Genomic DNA, 26,511 nt, shown 5'->3' on the forward strand with positions numbered 1-26,511 from the left:
AGGTGACAACAATCTGGGGGGCTGGAAGTTTGACAATAATGTTGAGCAAGAGCTCATAATGAAATGGTACTTAGATCCCAGAGTCCTGTTAAAGAGAGAGGACTGACATACACACAGAAGAGACTTCTACCTGGACATCAGAAATACATGTGAATTGAGACAAACTAAACTGAGACAAAATAACCTAGGCCTTATACACCTCAACCCTCCATCAAATCCAAGAGAGCCAGACCCTCATCATAGCTGTCTTACACAGGAAAAGGCTTTCCTTCTCACGTCTCAACAGAAATTCAATTATCAAATAGAAAATAGAGAATTTTATTCAAGCCAGACTGAAGATTACAATCCAGAAAGCAGAATCACAGAAAGCTCTGAGAACTATTCCACTTGTTATAAGTTGAAAGCATAGTCAAATACATTTTTGAGACAAAGGATCATACGTCAAAATCGCGTACTGATATTTTACATAAAGTTCACCAAGGATACAACAGTCCAGGTAAACACAAACAAAGCAAACAGCAAGTAAACAGCACGTCACCATGACTCCCTACAGAGCTGGGAAAAAATACTATTCTTTTAAGAAGTTACATTGCTAGTGTTAGAAAGAAAAAAGATGGTTTATGGTTAAGCAGACACTGTCATTTTTCAGAAATTCAGGTAGATACATAATGCATATGCACACTGCACATTAGGGAGGGAGAAGTTCCAAATAAACACAAAGAATTTTATGTTTAATCTTTCTTGTCCTGCCTTAAAATATAAATTTTATTTCATCTAGAGAAAAATACTATTAATATTTACTCTAACCTCTACAGAAACACAGTGTCTGGTAAATAACAGAAAAATGATGAGATGTGTGAAGAAACAAAAGAATTAACAAGGCAGATGCACATATGACTTAAATGTTGGATTTAGCAGAGATATCAACTATTAAACTATTATTTTTAGCTATTACATAAAAGTTAGGGAAAAAAGGAGGTTAAAAACAGAAAAACAACAGATGAAAAGGTTAAACATTTCATCAGAGAAGTGAACCATCTTAAAAAGAACCAAATGAACATTGTATAATTGAAAACAACATCTAAATTAAGAATTAACCAACTGGACTTAAAAACTGACTGAACTCAGCAGAAAAATGTCAATAAACCTGGAGGCAGGCCAACAAAAATTGACCAAAGTGAAAAAAAATTACCAAAAGCTAAGAAAAATAACACAGTTTGAGATGCATGTGTTGTGCTGTGCTAAGCTGCATCAGTTGTGTTCAACTCTTTGCAACTCTGTGGACGGCAGCCCACCAGGCTCCTCTGTCCATGGGATTCTCCACTCAAGAATACTGGAGTGGGTTGTCATGCCTTCCTCCAGGGGATCTTCGCAACCCAGGGATCAAACCTGTGTCTCTTACATCTCTTGCGCTGGCAGGCGGGTTCTTTATCATTAGTGCCACCCGAGAAGCCCTGAGATGCATGAGGTAATGTCAAACAATCTAAGTACAAATTAAAGTTCCAAAACATAGATGATAAAACAGAAGAAATCCTTTAAGAAATAATAGCTAAGGTTTTCCACAACTGATAAAAGATATCAACACACAGACTCAACACATAAATCCAAACAACAGGAAGAAAGGTACATCACAGCTAAATGCTAACACCCGAGATAAAGAAAAAATTTTAATCAATCAGACTAAATAAATAAGTCACATTTCATTCCAAGGTAAAAACAATGAGAATGACTGCCAACTTATTATCAGAAACAAAAGATAACAGAAGAACATCTTTTAAAGTGTAGAAAGAAAAGAACTGCCAATCTAAGATTTTATACCCAGGGGAAATAGCCTTCAAAAAATGAAGGTAAAATTACAATATTATGAGAAAACAAAAGCTGAGATAATTCACTATAGTGACCTACACCTCAAGAAATGCAAAGAAAGTTCTGCAGGGTGAAAAAAAAGTTATTCCAGATAAAACATCATTTTAAAAGAAGAAATGAAGAATACTAGAAGAAAGAAATATATGAACCAACTTTTTAAAAAGACATTTGAAAAACATCTGAAAAACTAATGACTACTTAAAGCAAGAGAAATGTATTGTGGCATATAAACCACAGTAGAAGTAAAATACAGGACAACAAAAAGTGGGATATAAGTAGAATTAAATATCCTAAAGTCCTTACAGTACTCATAAAGTAGAATAAAAATTCAAGTTGGACCATAAAAAGTTTAAGATGAATATGGTAACCCTTTGCATGTGTGTGATCAGTCATGTCCAACTCTTTGCAACCTACAGTCCATGCAACCTCATGGACTATGTAGCCTACCAGGCTCCTCTGTCCACGGGATTTTTCAGGCAGGAATACTGAAGTGGGTTGCCATTTCCTCCTCTAGGGGATCTTCTGGACCAAGGGAATGAACCCTTATCTCCTGCATTGGTAGGCAGATTTTTTACCACTGTGCCACTGGGAAACCCAATTCTTTTTTTTTTTTTTCCCAATTCTTTACATAGTCTCTTTTTTAAAAAAAATCCAAGAAAGTATAGCTAAAAGCCCAAGAAAAGAGAATTTAAAATATTTCATAAATTCTAAAAAAGACAGAGAGCAGGGAAAAAAAGGAATGAGGAACACATGGAATGCAAAAAAAAAAAAAAAAGAAAGTGAGACTTACACCAAATCACATCAGTAGTTATATAGTCAGTGAAATGGGCTTAATAGACCATTTAAAAATAGATAATCAGACTGGATTTAACAATAAGAAAACTACCTATTTATAAGAGAAACACCTTAAATACAAAAACTAGACAGACTTGAGGCAAAAGTATCAGAAAGTCAACATTAACATACAGGAGCTAAAAAATGAGTAAAGTTCACTCTATCAAGAGTAAATACATTCTGTTTTCTAGCATCCATGAGGTAGTTATAAGATCTGATCAAAATACAGTCAGAGTAAAATACAAAACAAAGAAAACCAACCTCAACTGGTAAAATATTTTTCACAGGATTGGATCATAAATATTTCAGGAGTGTGGACTGTACAGTCTCTATCACAAATGGGTGTGGCTATGTTCCAATAAAATCAAACTATGTAAAAAATTAATAAGGAGAATATTATAAATCAAATAATAATTTGACCCCTGGGTCAGGAAGATCCTCTGGAGAAGGAAATGGCAAGCCACTCCAGGATTCTTGACTGGGAAATGCCATGAACAGATGAAATGGACACTTTCTAGGAAAATAATAAATTATCCAAGCTGGTCTAGAGGAAACCTAATTAGACTGATGACAATAAAATAAAAAATATTGTCAAAAAACTACCTAAAAAAACCCCCAAGAAACTCAGGCTAGCCATTTTTATGTCTGAGTTCCAATAAACTTTCAAGAAATAAATAATTTATATGATACATGAAGCACAGTAAAAGATGAAGTCATGACAATTCATCTTGTGAAGTTTAGCATAGCTCAAACAACTCTGAATAAATAGGACAAAAATAAAATTGGAAATAGAGGTGAAAACATGAGTGCAAGTGTATGTGTCTATCTGATGAGAAGTGATATTAGTTTAATTGCTAAACTGCTACAAATACCTGAAATATAAATAAAACCAGTCAAATCAGATGTTTCAAAATGCAATTTCAAGGGTCTCACCACTTTTCTTCACTCTCAGTCATATTCATTTTCTCAGCCTACCACCAAATAAGAATCCTTCTTCTCTTTAATACAGGCACAGTCTGTCACTTTCACTAATGACTTTTCACCTCAAATTCTATGACAGCCTATCTTAATTGGCAAGGACAAATGAATTTCATAAAGAGTAGACTTCTCAACTGACAAAATAGATTGGGTAAATAGACAGGCAAGGACCAGAAAGTGAAACAGTAGTCAATAAAAATATGACAGGTTTGGGTTTTATTACAAAAGATGTTGCAGCTCTATAATTAAATAAGAAAATCCTTTCCCCACATTAAATAGGAGTGTTTTCTAACCAAATTTGTTAGACCAAGGTACAGAAAAGGTAAAAACCCTTGAAAAGCTTATGCTGTAATTTCATGGTTTATTAGTGAAATAAAACTTACTGTCCCTGGAAGGAAAAAGATACTTTTATAGCATAAATATATTTATATGAATACTACTGTACATATTTCTTTATAGTTTGTTATGAGCATTCACTATTCGGAGAGCAATGAAGGTTTTAATTAATTTCAATGCCCAATTAGGGGCAGTGAGGAGGGGAGGTGGAATGCCTATAAGAAGTTCTTCTAATAAACTGCCCTATTTTCACAGATGGGCAGAGTTTTTGCTCATAAAGTGATTAAAGAGAAATTAACTCAAACTCAAATATCAAGAGATTTCATATTTCAGAGAGGATACTCAGTTCACTTCAGTTGCTCAGTCATGCCCGACTCTTTGCGACCCCATGGTCGCAGCACGCCAGGCCTCCCTGTCCATCACCAACTCCTGGAGTTTACCCAAACTCATGACCATTGAGGCAGTGATGCCATCCAACCATCTCATCCTCTGTCATCCCCTTCTCCTCCTGCCCTCAGTGTTTCCCAGCATCAGGGTCTTTTCCAATGAGTCAGCTCTTTGCATCAGGTGGCCAAAGTATTGGAGTTGCAGCTTCAACATCAGTCCTCCCATTGAACACTCAGGACTGATCTCCTTTAGGATGTACTGGTTGGATCTCCTTGCAGTCCAAGGGACTCTCAAGAGTCTTCTCCAACACCACAGTTTAAAAGCATCAATTCTTCCGCCCTCAGCTTTCTTTATAGTCCAACTCTCACGTCCATACATGACTACTGGAAAAACCATAGCCTTGACTACCCAGTACTTAGTGATTAACAAGTAAGTATCTGTTGACAGAAACTAAATCATGATCTATGAAAGTAAAACAATAAACTGGACTTCATCATGTTAAAAACTTTATGAAAAGACTGCTAAGGGGTTAGAAACACAATCAATAGGCTGACAGAAAATATTTGCAAACAACGTTATCTGACAAAGTCTAGAATATATTACATAAAGAACTCTCAAAACCTAACACATGAACAACAACAACTCAACCAGAAGACAACCAAAAGCCATGGAGAGATATTTCACCAAAGAAGACATACAGAAAGCAAATAAGCACATGAAAAGATGCTCAGTATCACTGAGTCACTAGGGAAACACAGACTAGAACCACAGTGAGATACCAACGTACACAGTGACAACACCAAACACTACCAAGGATGCGAAGAAATTAGATGATCTGCACACTGCTGGTGGGAATGTAAAATGGTACAGACACTCTGAAAAAAAAGATGGAACTTTCTTTAAAAACAAAACATGCAACTAAAACATGTCCTAGGAACTGTACTCGTGGACATTTACCCCAAAGAAACAAAAGCACTTGTTCACACAAAACCCTGCACCTTTCTCCAAATGACCAGCAATTCCACTCCAATACCTCCATTCTATCTCTTCCTTAAGTCCAAATCAAAGACAGATTTTGGCTGTTCAACATTCAGAAGGTATCTTTTGGTCATAATGGCATTTGTGTCCTACAATGTGTCGGACAGCTCCACAAAATGAAGTGGCAATAATGCTCTGGCCTTATTAATCCTATGGTTTTCTTCCTCTCTGTCCTAGACAAATATAGCCTATTTGCCTATGTAACCATGCATTTTTATCAGTTTTAATATCTTATAAGTCATACCAGAATCAATGATTCCTTTCCATACTTCATTATTTTCACTTATTCTTCCATAGAATTTTAAAGTTATTTTACTTCTGTTTCACTGGCTATGCTAAAACATTTGACTGTATGGATCACAACAAGCCGTGAAAGATTCTTCAAGAGACAGCAATACCAGACCACCTTACCTGCCTCCTGAGAAGTCCGTATGCAGGTCAAGAAGCAACAGTTAGAACCAGACATGGAACAACGCAGTGGTTCCAAATTGGGAAAGGAGAACATCAAGGCTGTATATTGTCACCTGGCTTATTTAATGTCTAGGCAGAGTAAATCATGTGAAATGCCAGGCTGGATGAAGCACAAGCTGAAATCAAGACTGCTGGGAGAAATACCAACAACCCCAGATATGCAGATGACACCACCCTTATGGCAGAAAACAACGAGGAACTAAAGAGCCTCTTGATGAAAGTGAGAGGAAAGTCAAAAAGTTGGCTTAAAACTCAACATTCGGAAAACTAAGATCATGGCATCTGGTCCCACCACTCCATGGCAGATAGATGGGGAAACAATAGAAACAGTGACAGACAATTTTCTTGGGCTCCAAAATCACTGCAGATGGTGACTGCAGCCATGAAACTAAAACACACTTGCTCCTTGGAAGAAAAGTCATGATCAACCTAGACAGCATATTAAAAAGCAGAGACATAACTTTACCAACAAAGGTCCATATAGTCAAAGCTATGGCTTTTCTAGTAGTCATGTATGGATGTGAGAGTTGGACTATAAAGAAAGCTGAGGGTGGAAGAATTGATGTTTTTGAACTGTGGTGTTGGAGAAGACTCTTGAGATCCCATGGACAGCAAGGAGATCCAGCCAGTCCATCCTAAAGGAAATCAGTCCTGAATATTCATTGAAAGGGCGGAACCTGAAACTCCAATACTTTCACCACCTGATGCGAAGAACTGACTCATTTGAAAAGACCCTGATGCTGGGAAAGATTGAAGGTGGGAGGAGAAGGGGCCAACAGAGGATGAGATGGTTGGATGGCATCACCAACTCAATGGACATGAGTTTGAGTAGGCTCCAGGAGGTGGTGATAGACAGGGAGGCCTGGTGTGGTGCAGTCCATGGTGTCACAAAGAGTCGGACATGACTAAGCGAGGGAACTGAACTGAACTGATGGTTTTTCCAGTAGTCATGTATGGATATGAGAGTTGGACTGTAAAGAAAGCTGAGCACCAAAGAACTAATGCTTCTCAACTGTGGTGCTGGAAAAGACTCTTAAAGAGTTCCTTGGACAGCAAGATCAAACCAGTCAACTGTAAAGGAAATCATCCCTGAATATACACTGGAAAGACTGATGCTAAAGCTGAAACTCCAATACTTTGGCCACCTGATGTGAAGAACTGACTCACTGGAAAAGACCCTGATGCTGGGAAAGATTGAAGGCAGTAGGAGAAGGGGACAAAAGAGGATGAGATGGCTGGATGGCATCACCGACTCGATGGATATTGAGTCTGAGCAAGCTCCAGGAGTTGGTGATGGATAGGGAAGCCTCATGTGCTGTAGTCCATGGGGTTGCAGAGTCAGACACAACTGAGCAACTGAACTGAACTGAATCCAACTGAAAATGAACCTGTTTCCTGAATGGAACTGAAATAAATTTATATGTAAATCCAGAAGCATGATATGTCTTTCCATCTGTCCAAGTCTTACAGGGAAGCCTGGCGTGCTGCGGTCCATGGGGTTGCAAAGAGTTGGACACGACTGAGCAACTGAACTGAACCAAAGTCTTACACACTTCAATAAAGTTTCCTGTTAAATCTATTCCTGAGAATTTGATGGCTGTTATACCTGTGAATGTAATTTTTTTTCTCATTTACATTCCTAATCAGTAAATACTGGCAGAGCTAAAAGTGTCAATCACCTTGCCAAATTACATTATTATTTCTAATAGATATTTACTGGATTCTGGGTTTTTATACCTTGCCTGAAAATAAAAATGGCGTTGTCTTGTCTTTTCCAATTTCTTGTCTTTACTGGATACTAGGAACTTCTAAACAATTTTGAAAAAGTTTGATAATAGGAGAAATCTCTATTACGTTTCTGTTTTTATGGCAATGGCTGATTCATTTTTGTTTAGAATGGTATTTGCTGTTGGATTTGGTGAATACCCTTTATTAAAGTATCCTTCTATATTAATGATGTTTTTAATGGTTGCTCAGATTTATAAAATGCTTTAGCAGAATATAATGATATAATAATGTGGTTTTATTTTTTTTTCTAAGTAAAAACTTGTGTTGATTTTCTGACACAGAAACATCTTTGCTTTCCTGGAACAAATTCTACTTGTAGTATATTATCAGGAATTATTTACATTTAACTATAGTTTTATTTAGTTTGCTTACTTTTCTTTCTGCATTTCTGCTTTCTCATGCTCATTTTTTATTTTGGAAAGGAGATAGCCTCAAGATATTTTTTTCTTCCAATGGCTGTGTTATACTAGGGGTACTATACTTTTTGAATTCCTGAATAATCTGAACTTGATAGTATTTTTTCCCCTCATACCTGAATGATGATTTACCAAAACAATGATACCAAATAGTGGCATTAGTTATATCAAAGAACCATACTGGAACTTTTACTAATTACTTGCATGATTGTAAACAATAAAAATAACAGTTAAAAATATATAAATATTTAAATTTTATAAAACACAAAAACACATATTTTTCCTTTATCACTCATAATTCAAAAGAACCACACAGTTGTCTTTTCACAAGAGTTCCAAGTCCTACATACATCAGAAACAATTTCCACATTATAAATCTGAAGTAAGCTACAAAATTCAAAGTTGATATTCACATGTCCTTTGAGGGAAAACTTTGCCTGAGAAAATTCATTTGTTATTACTTGACATAAAATCTATTTTTTAAATCTTCATCTAGTGGCCCACATAAAAGTTCAGATCAACTATTCAAAGAACAAATTAGAATACCCAATTTCCTTTATTATGAATTCTTTTCAAAGTAAAAATTAAAATGGTTCTCTAAAACAAAACAAATGATTAAGCCATGAGAAAACTTACCTTACTAATTTTAAAAATATGCCATGAGCCAAAAATAATAATATAAAGAATAAAGCACCCACCCAATTATTCACTAATGATTAAAGAAAAAAAAACTGTGATGATGAAAACAATAATGATATCATTCCATAAACACATTTTTTCCTTTTAATATCAAATTTATTCTTGCTTTGGAATTTCTCAGTGAACACTTTAAGAAAAACAGACTGCTTCTCTACAAATTCCTGCAATACAGAACACAAATCACTATTTTTATAACTACTCTAAATTATAAACATTTCACATGAAAAACCATGGAAAAGAAAAAATAATAGAATAAGACCCCCCAAAATCATTATAGACATAATTAAATGCCTAGTAAATCAAAATAATAAGCTTTAATACTATAGTAGAATCTTGACATATATGGGTTCAATAATATGATCGCTACTAAAGCAGCAGTTGTTCAAATGTCTAGAATACAACGACTGGTAATTGTAACTGCTAAAGCACAAATTTGGTGCCTACCTCTAATAAGTGTAGTATTTAGAAATGAATCACTCACACTAGTGCTCAGGGCAAAAAGTCTACCCAGCATCTGCATCTTAATATGGCTTTAGTCTTTTCCTACTACCTATTTTATATGGATTAATTGCTATGAAGGGACAGAAAATCCTACTGCTGGTATCAAAAGTGAAAAACTAAGAAAATCACAGTTCTTGACCAGAAGACAAATTTTGGATAAACTATTTCTTTAAATGTCAAATTTGAGGGCAGTTCAGATCTCTGACATGTATGAGTGAGTGAGTGAGTGAGTGTGTGTGTGTGTGCACACGTGCGCACGTGTGCGCCTCTTTCAAAATGTGGTCAGTGGAGTTGGGAGAACTTAACCAGTATGGTGATGTCAACTATTATTTGTCTTCTGTCAAATCCAATCAGTGTTTGGAGAGATGCAATAAGTAAATGCTATATAGTTCTCTGGATTCAATTCTGGAACACAATGAGGACTTTAATGAAAAAGCTAATGAAATCCAAATAGAAATCTGGAGTTTAGTTAATAGCAATGTACCAATGTTGGTTTCTTAGTTTTGACAAATGCACCATGGTAACACAGATGCAACAATAGGGAAAACCAGGTAAAGAGTATACAGGAATTCTCTGTACTATCTTGGCAACTCTTCTATAAAGATAAAATTAACCCAGAATAAAAAGCTCACACACACACACACACACACAAATTGGCAGAGGAGGAAATATAATTATGTAAGTAAAATCCAAGAGAAACAGATATATTTAGAGTGTCTATCATAGGTACAGACTTTAAGACAGATATAGATATAAATAGCAACTTACCATTGTTCAGACAGGTTAAGAGACAAGATTGAAATACTACTCACAAAGAACAGAAAGAATTAAAAAAAAAAAACCTAATGGTGTCTATCTATAAATTGTTTTCAAGTTAAAAGGGAAAATTCGTATCTGTACAGCAGAGAAAGTAGAGAGTACCCTGATTTGGTCATCAGAATCACATATGAGTAACAGATGGACATTGTGTGCCTCCAGCTATAATACCCTAAGAAGAAAACAACATACATTTATGTAACATTCAGACCACAGATATATAACCTGAATCTAATCATTGCAAAAAAAAAAAAAGTACAATTAGGAGCAGTTCAGTTATTCTTCAAACATGTCAAGAAAGGCTATGAAACCATAACAAATTAAATGAGAGTAAAAAGACGTAACAAGTAATGTAATACCTTATTCTGGACTGCATCTTGGAAAGGAAGGGATAAAATTCTATTTAAAAGTCACTAGGTAAACTGACAAAATTTAGAGAATAAATGGTAAATAGGATGAAAGTATTATATCAACAATTGCTTGAGGTGAATCCATGTACTGTGGTTATAAAAAGTAATCTCCTTAAGAAATACATACTGAAGTTTTTAAGAGTAAAGGGGCATGATGCATTTGACCCATCTTCAAATACCTGAAGATATAAGCCAATGAAACAATTCCAGTGGAATCTTGTACAGACTGCTGCTGCTGCTGCTGCAGCTAAGTCGCTTCAGGCGTGTCCGACTCTGTGCGACTCCATAGACGGCAGCCCACTAGGCTCCTCTGTCCCTGGGATTCTCCAGGCAAGAACACTGGAGTGGGTTGCCATTTCCTTCTCCAATGCATGAACGTGAAAAGTGAAAGTGAAGTCGCTCAGTCATGCCGGACTCTTAGAGACCCTGTAGACTGCAGCCTACCAGGCTCCTCCGTCCAAGGGATTTTCCAGGCAAGAGTACTGGAGTGGGTTGCCATTGCCTTCTCTGTTGTTCAGAGTAGGTACTTAATAAACATTTGTTGATTGATTAGATTGTAATAATTCTTGAAAACACATTCCCAGAACACACATATACTTACTTGTTCTGAACAAACAATCTGATAAACCATAGTTTTACCAAGAAAAAAGAATTTAGGAGGCTAAATAGATTTACTTCACACATTTATTCTTTGTTTTGCAAAAGAATGTTTAAAAGCTTTCTATTGTAAAATAAAACATATAAAAAGCCACATAAAAAAAATAAAAAAGAGTGAGTGAGACATAAAAGGTGAAGTAGAGGAGAGGAGACGCTCTGTGTATGTACATATGGAAAGAGAATGCTGACACAAATACAGTGAAAAGTTCATGAATCTGTGGGAGGGTATATGGAGTTTTTTGCATTATTGTTGCAACTTTTCTGCAAACTTAAAATTATTTCCAAATTAAAAAAAATTAATAAAGCAAATGGAATTTCTAGAACTGAAATGTACAAAAACTAAAATTAAGAACTGAATGCAGTTAAAAGCAGATTATAGACCAATGAAGAATGAATCAGTGAACAAACATTCTTTGGCATTTCCCTTCTGTGAGACTGCAATGCCAAAGAATGTTCAAACTCCCATACAACTGTGCTCATTTCACATGCTGGCAAGGTTATGCTCAAAATTCTTCAAGCACGGCTACACCATTATGTGAATTGAGATCTTCCAGATGTACAAACTGGGTTTCAAAGCGGCAGAAGAACCAGAGATCAAATTGTCAACATTCTCTGGATCAAGGAGAAAGCAAAGGAGTTCCAGAAAAAAATCTATTTCTGCTACACTGACCACACTAAAGCCTTTGACTGTATGGATCACAACAAGCTGTGGAAAATTCTTAAAGAGATAGGAATACCAGAGCACCTTACTTATCTCCTGAGAAATCTGTATGTGGGTCAAAAGCAATAGTTATAACTGGACTTGGTGGGGGTGGTGGGGAGGGGCAGAACTGGACATGAAACAAATGGACTGGTACAAAACTTGGAAAGCAGTATGTCAAGGCTGTATATTGTCACCCTGCTTATTTAACTTACATGCAGAGTATATTATGCAAAATGCTGGGCTGGACGAATCACAAGCTGGAATCAACATTACTGGGAAAAACATCAACAACTTCAGATATGCAGATGATACCACTCTGATGGCAGAAAATGAAGAGGAACTATAGAGTCTCTTGATGGGGGTGAAAGAGGACACTGAAAAAGTTGACTTAAAACTGACATGCAAAAAACTAAGTTCATGGCATCTGGTCCCATCATTTCATGGCAAATAGAAAAGGAGAAAGTAGAAACAGTGACAAATTTTATTTTTTTGGCTCCAAAATCACCGCAGATGGTGACCGCAGCTATGAAATTAAAAGACACTTGGCTCCTTGCTAAGTCGCTTCAGTTGTGTCCGACTCTGTGCGACCCCATAGACGGCAGCCCACCAGGCTCTGCCGTCCCTAGGATTCTCCAGGCAAGAACACTGGAGTGGGTTGCCATTGCCTTCTCCAAGACACTGTATTAAAAAGCAGAGACATCACTCCGCTGACAAAGGTGCTGCTGACAAAGATGCATATGGCTTTTCCAGTAGTCATGTATGGATGTGAGAGTTGGACCATAAAGAAGACTAAGCACCAGAACTGATGTTTTTGAATGGTGGTGCTGGAGAAGACTCTTGAGAGTCCCTTGGACAGCAAGAAGATCAAACTAGTCAATCCTAAAGGAAATCAGTTCCCCACTGATTAAGTGAAGAAGAACTAAAGAGCCTCTTGATGCAAGTGAAAGAGGAGAGTGAAAAAGTTGGCTTAAAGCTCAATATTCAGAAAACTAAGATCATGGCATCCAGTCCCATCACTTCATGGCAAATAGATGGAGAAACAGTGGAAACAGTGGCTGACTTTATTTTCTTGGGCCGAAAACCACTGCAGATGGTGACTGCAGTCACGACATAAAAAGACTCCTGCTCCTTGGAAGAAAAGTTATGACCAACCTAGACAGCATGTTAAAAAGCAGAGACATTACTTTGCCAACAAAGGTCCATTTAGTCAAAGCTATGATTTTTCCAGTAGTGTATGGATGTGAGAGTTGGACTCTAAAGAAAGCTGAGTGCCAAAGAACTGATGCTTTTGAACTGTGGTGTTGGAGAAGACTCTTGAGAGTCCCTTGGCCCGGCAAGGAGATCCAACCAGTCCATCCTAAAGGAAATCAGTTCTGAATGTTCATTGGAAGGACTCATGTTGAAGCTGAAACTCCAATACTTTGGCCATTCTTGATGCGAAGAACTGACTCACTGGAAAAGACCCTGATGCTGGGAAAGACTGAAGGCAGGAGGAGAAGGGGACGACACAGGATGAGATGGTTGGATGGCATCACTGCCTCAATGGACATGAGTTTGAGCAAACTCTGTGAGTTGGTGATGGACAGGGAGGCCTGGAATGTTGCAGTCCATGGGGTCGCAAAGAGTTGGACACAACTGAGTGACTGAACTGAACTGACTGAAAGGAAATCAACCCTGAATATTAATTGGAAGGGCTGATGTTGAAGCTGAAGCTCCACTACTTTGACCACCTGATGAGAAAAGCCAACTCACTGGAAAAGACTTTGATGCTGGGAAAGATTGAAGGCAAAGGGCAAAGGGGGTGGCGGAGGAAGAGATAGTTAGATAACATCACCCAACTCAATGGACATGAATTTGATTAAACTCTGGGAACTAGTGGAAGACAGAGGATCCTGGCATGTTACAGTCCATGAGGTTGCAAAGAGTCATACATGACTTAGCGATCGAACAACAACAACAAAAACAGATTTTTTTATACTATCCAACATAAAGCACAGAGTCAAAAGGATAGAAAGAAAGTGTAAGAGACATAAATGGCATACATGTAGTCTATAAAGAACAAATAGAAAAGGGGGAAAAATAAAATTTAAAAAGATAATGAGAAATAATTTTCCCAAACTGATGAAAGTCATCAAGCCACATATTCGGAAAACCCTACCAAACATAAACAGAAGCTAAACAAAGAAAAATTAAAAAGAAAAGCACTCCTACACACATCAATGTAACATCTAGAAAACTAAAAACAAAGAGATAAAAGACAGATTGCAGAGAGCATTTAGAGTGACAGCTAACTTTTCACCAGAAGTTATTCAAGAAGCCAGAAGACAATGAACAATATTTCAAAGTGCTGAAAGAAAACAGGTGAAAATATATAATTCCACTCCCAGCAAAAACATCCTACAAAAATAAAGGCAAAATAAAGGTGTTTTCAGACAACTGAAGCAAATTTGCCACACCAAGATTCCAACTAAAGGAAATTATAAAGGGTATTCTATAAACAAAAAGAAATTTGGTGATTCCATCTAGACAGTGAAGGAAGGAGGGAATAAATATCAATAAAAAGGTCAAATCTGTGAATAAATCTATATAACAGTGACTACATAAAACAACAATAATAATGTCTTGTGGAGTTTAAATACAAACTATTTAAACTAATGTAAAGATTCTAAGACTCTTGCATTGTCCAAGGAGAGGGTAAAAGTACCAATTGACACCAAACTTTGATTGATGTTTTAACCTTAAAGTGGTTACTGAATGAATTATAATAAGACTTCATAATCCCCAAATCAGTAGGGAGAGATATGGAATATAAAAAATATTCTGATCAATACAAAATAAAGCAATAAAAGAGAGGGGGGGAAAGCACAGAACCAGCAGGACTAGCACAAAACAAAGAGCAATGTTATATTCAACCCCAGATATACCCCTGGTTGGTGGTGGTTTAATCACTAAGTCATGTCTGCCTCTTGCAACCCCATGGGCTATAGCCTGCCAGGCTCCTCTGTCCATGAGATTCTTAAGGCAAGAAGAGTGGAATGGATTGTCTTTTCCTTCTCTAGGGGATCTTCCGGACCCAGGAATTAAACCTGGGTCTCCTGCATTGCAGACAGATTCTTTACTGAATGCACTACGAGGGAAGTCTGTATCACTGGCTGAATTAATGTAAATGAATTCCAACATCTCCTTTGAGAGGAAAAACTTATATGAATACAAAAAGAAAATTCAACTATGTGCTACTAACAGTATAACTATATAGATATGTTGAAAATAAAAGAATAGAACAAATTATGCCTTAAAATACTATCCAAACAATGCTAGACAGCTATGTTAACATTAGACAAAGTCAACTTTCAAGCAAAAGGCATTATTAAAAATAAAGAGGAACATTTCATCATTGGGTGTGTGTGCATGCGTGTGTGTGTGTGTTAGTGGCTCAGTCATGTCCGACTTTGCGATCCCATGGACTATAGCCCGCCAGGCTCCTCTGTTCATGGGATTCTCCAGGCAAGAATACTGGAGTAGGTTGCCATTTCCTACTCCAGGGATCTTCCCTAATAAGAAAGCTTCCAGATATAGACAATTCCACAATCATAGTATAGGATTTAACCATACCTTTCTTAGTAAATAATTTTTTAAAAAGTTAGGACATAAAACATTTGAGGATCCAGTACTTTGGCCACCTCATGCGAAGAGTTGACTCATTGGAAAAGACTCTGATGCTGGGAGGGATTGGGGGCAGGAGGAGAAGGGGACGACAGAGGATGAGATGGCTGGATGGCATCGCTGACTCGATGGACGTTGAGTCTCAGTGAACTCCGGGAGTTGGTGATGAACAGGGAGGCCTGGCATTCTGTGATTCATGGGGTCACAAAGAGTCGGACATGACTGAGCGACTGATCTGATCTGATCTGATTTACAAAAATGACCTACACTGTACCCAGTAACTGCAGAATCCACATTACTGGGTACATCAAGAACATCAGACAAAACTGACTGTATGCAAAGCTATAAGGAAAACCTCAATAAATATAAAAACAGTAAAATAATACAGGATAGCGTCTCTGATAAGAGTACAATTAGCTAAGTTAATAATAAGATGACCAGGAAATCATCAACTATTTGGAAATAAACAATTATACTTTAAATACCTATGGGTCAAGAAGAAATTACAAGCAGTGCTAAAAGATATTTTGAAGAGAATGATAAAGAATATACGAACAATGCTATGCTAAGTCACTTCAGTTGTGTCCAACTCTTTGCGATCTTATGGATAGTAGCCTGCCAGGCTCCTCTGTCCGTGGGATATTCCGGGCAAGAATACCAAAGTGGCTGCCATTTCCTTCTCCAGAGGATCTGACCCAGGGATCAAACCTCAGTTTTCTGTGTCAACTGCACTGCAGGCAGATTCTTTAAGACTGAGCCACCAGGGAAACCCATACCACCCACGAAAACTTGTGAAATGCATAAAAATAGGAAACGGAAAAGCTTAAAAGAATATAATAGAAAGAAGGATTTACTGGACTGGAATGGGTGAATTTAACCCAGATGACCATTATATCTACTACCGTGGGCAGGAATCCCTTAGAAGAAATGGAGTAGCCATCATAGTCAACAAAAGAGTCTGAAATGCAGTACCTGGATGCAATCTCAAAGACGACAGAATGATTTCTGTATGTTTCCAAGGCAAACCATTCATATCACGGTAATCCAAGGCTAGGCCCTGACCAGTAATGCTGAAGAAGCTGAAGTTGAATGGTTCCATGAAGACCTACAAGACCTTCTAGAACTAACACCCAAAAGAGATGTCCTTTTCATTATAGGGGACTGGAATGCAAAAGTAGGAAGTCAAGAAACACCTGGAGTAACAGGCAAATTTGCCCTTGGAACAGAATGAAGCAGGGCAAAGGCTAGTAGAGTTCTGCCAAGAGAATGCACTGGTCTTGGCAAACACCCTCTTCCAACAACACAAGAGAAGACTCTACACATGGACATCACGAGATGGTTGACACCGAAATCAGATTGATTATATTCTTTGCAGCCAAAGATGGAGAAGCTCTATACAGTAAGCAAAAACAAGACCAAGAGCGGACTGTGGCTCAGATCATGAAATCCTTATTGCCAAATTCAGACTGAAATTGAAGAAAGTGGAGAAAACCACTAGACCATTCAGGTATAACCTAAATAAAATCCCTTATGACTATACAGTGGAAGTGACAAATAGATTTAAGGGACTAGATCTGATAGATAGAGTGCCTGATGAACTATGAACAGAGGTTCATGACATTGCACAGGAGACAGGAATCAAGACCATCCCCAAGAATAAGAAATGCAAAAAAAGCAAAATGGCTGTCTGAAGAGGCCTTACAAATAGCTGTGAAAAGAAGGAAAGCGAAAAGCAAAGGAGAAAAGGAAAGATATACCCATTTGAATGCAGAGTTCCAAAGAATAGCAAGGAGAGATAAGAAAGCCTTCCTCAGCAATCAATACAAAGAAATAGAGGAAAACAACAGAATGGGAAAGACTAGAGATCTCTTCAAGAAAATTAGAGATACCAAGGGAACATTTCATGCAAAGATGGGGTCATTAAAGGACAGAAATGGTACAGACCTAACAGAAGCAGAAGATATTAAGAAGAGGTGGCAAGAATACACAGAAGAACTGTACAAAAAAGATCTTCATGACCCAGATAATCACGAAGGTGTGATCACTCATCTAGAGCCAGACATCCTGGAATGTGAAGTCAAGTGGGCCTTAGGAAGCATCACTATGAACAAAGCTAGTAGAGGTGATGGAATTCCAGTTGAGCTATTTCAAATCCTGAAAGATGATGCTGTGAAAGTGCTGCACTCAATATGCCAGCAAATTTGGAATACTCAGCAGTGGCCACAGGACTGGAAAAGGTCAGTTTTCATTCCAATCCCAAAGAAAGGCAATGCCAAAGAGTGCTCAACTACTGCACAATTGCACTCATCTCACATGCTAGTAAAGTAATGCTCAAAATTCTCCAAGCCAGGCTTCAGCAATATGTGAACCGTGAACTTCCTGATGTTCAAGCTGGTTTTAGAAAAGGCAGAGGAACCAGAGATCAAATTGCCAACATCCGCTGAATCATGGAAAAAGCAAGAGAGTTCCAGAAAAACATCTATTTCTGCTTTATTGACTATGCCAAAGCCTTTGACTGTGTGGATCACAATAAACTATGGAAAATTCTTCAAGAAATGGGAATACCAGATCACTTGACTTGCCTCTTAAGAAACCTGTATACAGGTCAGGAAGCAACAGTTAGAACTGGACATGGAACAACAGACTGGTTCCAAATAGGAAAAGGAGTACATCAAGGCTGTATATTGTCACCCTGCTTATTTAACTTATATGCAGAGTACATCATGACAAACACTGGGCTGGAGGAAGCACAAGCTAGAATCAAGACTGCTGGGAGAAATATCAATAACCTCAGATATGCAGATGACACCACTCTTATGGCAGAAAGTCAAGAAGAACTAAAGAGGCTATTGATTAAGTGAAAGAGAAGAGTGAAAAAGTTGGCTTAAAGATCAACATTCAGAAAATGAAGATCATGGCATCCAGTCCCACCACTTCATGGCAAATAGATGGGGAAACAGTGGACACAGTGGCTGACTTTATTTTTTGGGAGGGCTCCAAAATCACTGCAGATGGTGACTGCAGCCATGAAATTAAAAGACGCTTGCTCCCTGGAAGGAAAGTTATGACCAACCTAGACAGCATATTCAAAAGCAGAGACATTACTTTGCCAACAAAGGTCCATCTAATCAAGGCTATGGTTTTTCCAGTGGTCATGTACGGATGTGAGAGTTGGACTATAAAGAAGGCTGAGCACCGAAGAATTGATGCTTTTGAACTATGGTATTGGAGAAGACTCTTGAGAGTCCCTTGGACTGCAAGGAGATTCAACCAGGCCATCCTAAAGGAGATCAGTCCTGGGTGTTCACTGGAAGGACTGATGTTGAATCTGAAACTCCAATACTTTGGGTACCTGATGAGAAGAGCTGACTCATTTGAAAAGACCCTGATGCTGGGAAAGATTGAGGGCAGGAGGAGAAGGGGACAAAAGAGGATGAGATGGTTGGATGGCATCACCGACTCAACGGACATGGGTTTGGGTGGAGTTGGTGATGGACAGCGAGGCCTGGCGTTTTGCAGTTCATGGGGTCGCAAAGAGTCGGACATGACTGAGTGACCAAACTGAACTAAACAGAGAATTATACCATTTTCTTATAATAACCTATAAATGAGATATAATCTGCAAAAATACTGACTTGCTATTGTACACTTGAAACTAACACAATGTTGTAAATAGCTACACGTCAATGAAAGAAAATATGATAAAAATCAACAATCCATTTGTAGAAAACAAATCAGATCAGATCAGATCAGTCGTTCAGTCATGTCCGACTCTTTGTGACCCCATGAATCGCAGCACGCCAGGCCTCCCTGTCCATTACCAACTCCCAGAGTTCACCCAGACTCACGTCCATCGAGCCAGTGATGCCATCCGGCCATCTCATCCTCTGTCATCCCCTTCTCCTCCTGCCCCCAATCCCTCCCAGCGTCAGAGTCTTTTCCAATGAGTCAACTCTTTGCATGAGGTGGCCAAAGTACTGGAGTTTCAGCTTTAGCATCATTCCTTCCAAAGAAATCCCAGGGCTGATCTCCTTCAGAATGGACTGGTTGGATCTCCGTGCAGTCCAAGAGGCTCTCAAGAGTCTTCTCCAACACCACAGTTCAAAAGCATCATTTCTTTGGTGCTCAGCCTTCTTCACAGTCCAACTCTCACATCCATACATGACCACAGGAAAAACCATAGCCTTGACTAGACGGACCTTTGTTGGCAAAGTAATGTGTCTGCTTTTGAATATGCTATCTAGGTTGGTCATAACTTTCCTTCCACGGAGTAGCGTCTTTTAATTTCATGACTGCAGTCACCATCTGCAGTGATTTTGGAGCCGAGAAAAATAAAGTCTGACACTGTTTCCACTGTTTCCCCATCTATTTCCCATGAAGTGATGGGACCGGATGCCATGATCTTTGTTTTCTGAATGTTGAGCTTTAAGCCAACTTTTTCACTCTCCACTATGTAGTGTATTAATCTTCAAGATTTCTCCCCAAAAACTATCTATACAGGTTTGGTTTGTTTTTACCTTAAAAGTCTAAGAATTACACACTTTTTTAAAAAATATCTTTTAATGATTGTAAAAATGTCCAATTTACATATCATTTTTCTGTATAACCCTTTGAGGACTATCTCTATTATTTTTAGTCTCATTCCCCAAAGAGTATCTGGGACTGAAATAATTTTACAGGTTAATTCTTAAAGTAAATTTAAGTCTGGAAGGTCTTTAATATGTACTACATAGAAACACTACTCTCTCATATATCTGAAATAAGCATTTTTCCTTCACAAACTCTTCATTTACCTGACTATTCCTGATGAGTGTTCAAGTATTCTTCTTAATAAAGAATATGTCAACCTATAGGAATGTAAACTTTTTCCAAAATAAATAAGCCATTTAATAAAATATATGAACTGTGGTAGCATTAATTCAGATCCCTAAGAGGACTTTCTTTTCCAAATCATAACACAAAATAAATGAAGCAGAGTTACTCACCACTTGATCTGTTCTTACGACTTGATTTTCCTCCAGTAAGAAGCATCTTGAGACTATTCCGAAACATGGTTGTACTATTCTAGGACTCACAAAACTACAAAAGAAAATGTGGGAAAATATGTTAGAAAACTTGGTTTGCTATCCAAATACTATTAAGAATTCATTTTAAATGTGCCATCAGGAATTAACCACTCTGTTTACATATATAATACAGAAATTTTAACTATATGACAGAAACGCTTATTTAATTTAATTTAATTAGACATTTAGGTATTCCCTTTAAAGTATAATACTTGAGTACCCTAAGAGACAAAGGCAGATATCACTGAGGGTACACAGAAACAGAAAACAATTAGGTTGCTATAAATACAATTACCACAAGACTCTCCATTTCTTGGACATTTTTCCCAAAACACACACCCAACGTGTAAGAGTCCAGAACTCACAGCAGCTGTGTATTTTCCACCGGTCAAGCAAGAATTTAATCTCACAAGACTACTGATACATGAGTACATCAGTACACATATGCTATTAATACCAACCTCTGTATGTCCCACTCCCATCAAAAGAAAACTCCTTAATTTTGCTATGTCCTCTCTCACCTTGTTAATAACTTTCATCTAAAAATCATCTTTCTTTTCTCTCTCACACAGCTTTCATTTTTTTCTCTCTACAGAATCACTCCAGTCATAACATAAACATGCTAGTATGTCCCAACCAAAAGCCAATAAGTAAGCCCCTCTCTTTATTCCCACGTGGTCCAATTACTGCTCCTTTATGCTTGCTCTTAACAGCAAAATTTCCCAAGTGTCAGTACCTGAAACCTGCAGCAGACTGAACAGAGCAAATGTGAATTTAGAACAGAGGTTAACAGCAAATCTCCAAACTAAAGCACACAGAAATTAAAGGCTGAAAAATATGGAAGAGTATGAGAGGCATTTGGAATCCTTTGAAAGACTCTAATATACATATCATTAAAATCCCAGAAGAAAGGAGAAAATAAGAAGCAATATATTAAGTGATAATAATCAAGAATTTCCTAATACTGATAAGATGTAAAGCCACATCTTTAAACAGCTAGGGGAAAAATAAACACACTGAAAGAAGCAACAATCAGTAGACTGAGAGGAAACTTTCAACAGCAATGATGAATGACACAGAAAATGGAATGACTTCTTAAAATTTTTGAAGGAAAAGAGGTGTCAATCAAGAAATCTATGAACAGTTTAAAATATTCTGAAAATTAAAATAAAGGTGATTCAGAACAAAAAGAATTTATCAGTAAAAGAAATACGAAAACAGAGTTCTTCCAAGAGAAGGAAAATGAGAGCCAGAAAAACACAGAAGGAAGAGCCACAAAAAGGTAAGTATATTGGCAAATATAAATGAACAAGAATTGTTAAAAAAATTACATTAATAACTTGTTAAGCTTAAAATATATGATGAGTGTGGGTGCTTAGTCATGTCCAACACTTTGTGACCCCATGGACTGTAGCCCACCAGGCTTCTCTGCTCATGGAATTTTCCAGGCAGGAATACTGGAGTAGGTTGCCATTTCCTTCTCCAAGGGATCTTCTCGACCTAGGGATCAAACTCACATTTCTTGCACCTCCTACACTGGCAGGTATTTCTATGCCAATGTACCACCTGGGAATCCCACAGAGATTTTTCAATGCATAACAACAAAAACAAAAACGTCAGGAGTGGAATAGAGAGAATAATTAACATATATGACTGAACCAAAGGTAAGAAGTGAGAGAAAAAGCATAGTATGTGTGGATAAAATATGAAACAGTGAGATGGTAGCTTTAAACTCAAATTATATTGTTATTCTGTTAAATACTCTACTAAAAGACTATGGGCACATAAAGGTTAAATATAAAATGAGAAAAGATATCCCATCACATATAGATCACATATAGAAAATAAATTAGCATTACCAAATGGGAGAAGCAAATAAGGGATATGCTACAAACTACTGGGCATAAAATAGATAAGCAAGATATTACATAACATACAGAATTATAATCATTGTCTTGTAAGAAGTTTTAATGCATATAATCTTTAAATTATTGAATCTTTATGCTGTATACCTGAAACTAATACTGTAACCTCAATTTTAAAAAGATCATTGATCACAGATCATCAGAATATAATAAAAAATGAAAACATTTGAAACATTGCAAGAATTACTAAAATGTGACAGAGATATGAAGTGAACAAATAGTGTTGCAAAAATGGTACAAATAGACTTGCTTGGCTCAGGGTTGCCACAAATTTTCAATTTTGTCAAACAAAACAAAACACAGTAACTGCAAAGCACAATAAAGCAAAGTGTAGTAAAATACAGTACGTCTGTATACTATGTTCATAGAACGGAAGGTTCAATATCTTTAAAATATAAATTCTCCATATATTGTTCTAAAGAAACAATACAATCTCAGCCAAATTCCAGCAGGCATTTTCTGTGTATGTGGAACCTGAGAAGCTGATTCTAAAAATGCATATGGTAATGCAAAAAGCCTAGAACATCCAAAGCAATCTTGAAAACTAACAAAAAGCTGAAGCACTTACAAGACCCAGTAATTGTGACAGTACAGTACTGGCCTAAGAGTCATCGAACAGATCAATGGAACACAATAGGTAGTCCAGAAGAAGACCTATTCTTACACCGTCATCCGCTTTCAACAATCATTCATGGGTAAAGCAAAGTCTTTTCAACAAATTGTGCTGGAACAAATAGATATCTATTTTTAAAAAATTAACCTTGATCTGTGTCTCACACACTATACATGAAAGTTAATTCAAAGTAAATCAAACATCACATAAATGCTGAAATCATAAGGCTTTCAGAAGAAAACACAGGAGAAATATCTTCATTATTTAGAAGGCAAAGGAATCTTAGACACAGAAACCAATAACCATAAAATTTCATTAAAATTTAAAAAAAATCTGCTCATCAAAAATACCATTAAGAAAACGAATAGGCAAGTCACCAACTGGGAGAAATTATGTACAAAACATATCTAACATCTAACAAAACATACCTAACATAAACATAAATATATCTCCAAGATATATTAAAAACATCTATAATTCACTTATAAAGAGACAATTTTTAACAGGGTGAAAGATTTGAATAGACAGTTTTTAAAAAAAGATAGACTTCTCTTTAACACACTTATTAAAAAGCGTAACATCATCTGTCATTGGGCAAGTACAAATTACAGTGAGCTACCACTATATTCCCACCATAAGAACCAATTCTGTGAAGTCTGATGATATCAAATATTGACCAGGATGGCGGACAACTGAAATTCTTAATACACCATTTCAGGAGTAAAATGGTACAATGTGCTTTGGAGAGTTTATTTTAAAACAAAGCATAAACCTAACATATGACTCCACCCTTTACATATTTACCCAGAAGAAATGAAAACACAGGTGCTTAAAAGAGACTAGTACAATTTTCAGAGCAGATTTAATAACAGCCAAAATCTAACACAGATGTCCAACAACAGGAAAATGGATAAACTATGATATTTTCTTACAGTGGAATACTACTCAGCAATTAAAAGGTATGAACTATTCATACATTCAACAACACAGATCAATCTCTATATTACACTGAGTAAAAACATCTTACATTAAAACGTATGCAAGAATATGGTAAGAAAAAATTAGAATTACAAAATCAGAACGGTTGTCTCTTAGGGCAGATATGAGAATTCATTAAGAAAAGGCATGAGTAAACTCTTCAGTGATAGTAATATTTCGTATCTTGAGGGAGCTTGGGATACACAAATGCATATATTTGTCAAAACTAAGTCAATGTTCACACCAAATTTATGGATTATATTCCATATAAATTTACTTAATATAAAAAAAAATACTGAACCTTACTTAATGATATTCATGCTTCAATATTTAGAGGAAAGCATACTGATATATCCAATTACTTTGAAATGCATTAAAAAATAAGACAAAACGATGGATGAAGGAAGGAAGGCACACATATAATAGAGCAATTATAGCAATATGCGAACACAAGATTCTAAGCGGTGGGTATACATGTGTTAAATGTAAAACTATGCTAAATAGTCTATGAATCTGAACTTTTTTAGTGAAGTAAAAACACATTCCCACAAAAGAAACTCTAGGACCAGATGATTTCAACAATTTAAAGAAGCAATAATACCAATTTTACACAAACTGTCCCAGACAGTAGAAAAATTGGGAGTATTTCCAAACATGTTTTCTAAAGATAGCAGAAGCTTCCTAACAAAAGCCAAAAAGATTGCTATAAGAAAGAAATATTACCTACCTCTCCTTTTGCCATAGATATAAAAATTCTAAACAAAATACTGGTAAAATCAAATATACCAATATACAGATCAGGATGAAGTGGAGGTTTAATTCAGAAATGCAAAAGTGATTTAACACATGGAAATCAATTAACCATGTAAAAAGAGAAATAAACCATATAATCAATAATTTAATCAATTTTATCAATAATTTTTTTATCAGTGAAACAAAAGCAACTGATAAAATTTAATACTTGTTCGTGATTTTTTTAAAACTTATACAAAATTAGAAATAAAGAAAAGTTCTTTAATACTACACAGTGTATCTTTTTAAAAGCCTACAGCAAACATCATATGTAATGGTGAATGACTCCAAACATTCCCCAAGACTGAAGAATATGACCACTTATTATCACCACTTGCACTTAACATGGTCCTAGAGGTCTTTAGTCAGTAAAAAAAACATGAAACAGAAAGTATAAAAATGGAGAAGAAACAAAAATGCCCCTTTCACGAACAGTATGATTTGCTTAGACAATCTAAAAGAATTTATACACTATTAGATTAATACATGAATTTATCAAGGTCATTAGATACCATATAAAACAAAGATTTAAAGTGAACACTAACAAATAACTTATTCTTTTTACCAGTAAAAATAAATATGGTGATGAATCCTAAAAATATTAAAGCACTTATGAAATATTCCTTTTACATATTCATCTTGAGAGTCAATCTTTAGGGTGTTTTCCCTTCTAATCTTACTTTAAAAGACTATCTGACAAACACATGAAAAGATGCTCAACATCACTCATTATCAGAGAAATGCAAATCAAAACCACTATGAGGTACCATTTCACACCAGTCAGAATGGCTGCGATCCAAAAGTCTACAAATAATAAGTGCTGGAGAGGGTGTGGAGAAAAGGGAACCCTCTTACACTGTTGGTGGGAATGCAAACTAGTACAGCCACTATGGAGAACAGTGTGGAGATTCCTTAAAAAACTGGAAATAGAACTGCCTTATGATCCAGCAATCCCACTGCTGGGCATACACACTGAGGAAACCAGAAGGGAAAGAGACACGTGTACCCCAATGTTCATCGCAGCACTGTTTATAATAGCCAGGACATGGAAGCAACCTAGATGTCCATCAGCAGATGAATGGATAAGAAAGCTGTGGTACATATACACAATGGAGTATTACTCAGCCATTAAAAAGAATACATTTGAATCAGTTCTAATGAGGTGGATGAAACTGGAGCCTATTATACAGAGTGAAGTAAGCCAGAAGGAAAAACAGAAATACAGTATACTAACGCATATATATGGAATTTAGAAAGATGGTAACAATAACCTGGTGTACGAGACAGCAAAAGAGACACTGATGTATAGAACAGTCTTATGGACTCTGTGGGAGAGGGAGAGGGTGGGAAGATTTGGGAGAGTGACATTGAAACATGTAGAATATCATGTAAGAAACGAGTTGCCAGTCCAGGTTCGATGCGCGATACTGGATGCTTGGGGCTGGTGCACTGGGACAACCCAGAGGGATGGTGTGGGGAGGGAGGAGGGAGGAGGGTTCAGGATGGGGAACACATGTATGCCTGTGGTGGATTCATTTTGATATTTGGCAAAACTAATACAATTATGTAAAGTT

At 36.8% G+C, this 26,511-nt stretch overlaps 1 protein-coding gene across 9 annotated transcripts in view; it reads right to left on the minus strand.

The window, feature by feature from the left end:
- Positions 1 to 26,511, minus strand: part of TANC2 (tetratricopeptide repeat, ankyrin repeat and coiled-coil containing 2) — a 363,482-nt gene that overhangs the window by 301,247 nt on the left and 35,724 nt on the right. For all 9 annotated transcript variants that reach the window (XM_086357066.1, XM_086357065.1, XM_086357063.1 and 6 more), the window contains exon 2: positions 20,549 to 20,642. In XM_086357066.1, the coding sequence (XP_086213192.1) occupies positions 20,549 to 20,615 (67 nt within the window). In that variant the 5' untranslated portion in view covers positions 20,616 to 20,642. The remainder of the gene's footprint in view (positions 1 to 20,548; positions 20,643 to 26,511) is intronic.

This window comes from Bos grunniens, chromosome 19 (genome assembly GCF_055505025.1).
Source record: "Bos grunniens cultivar Pamir isolate PY7600 chromosome 19, Bosgru_T2T1.0, whole genome shotgun sequence".
In the NCBI taxonomy this organism is placed as follows: domain Eukaryota; kingdom Metazoa; phylum Chordata; class Mammalia; order Artiodactyla; family Bovidae; genus Bos; species Bos grunniens.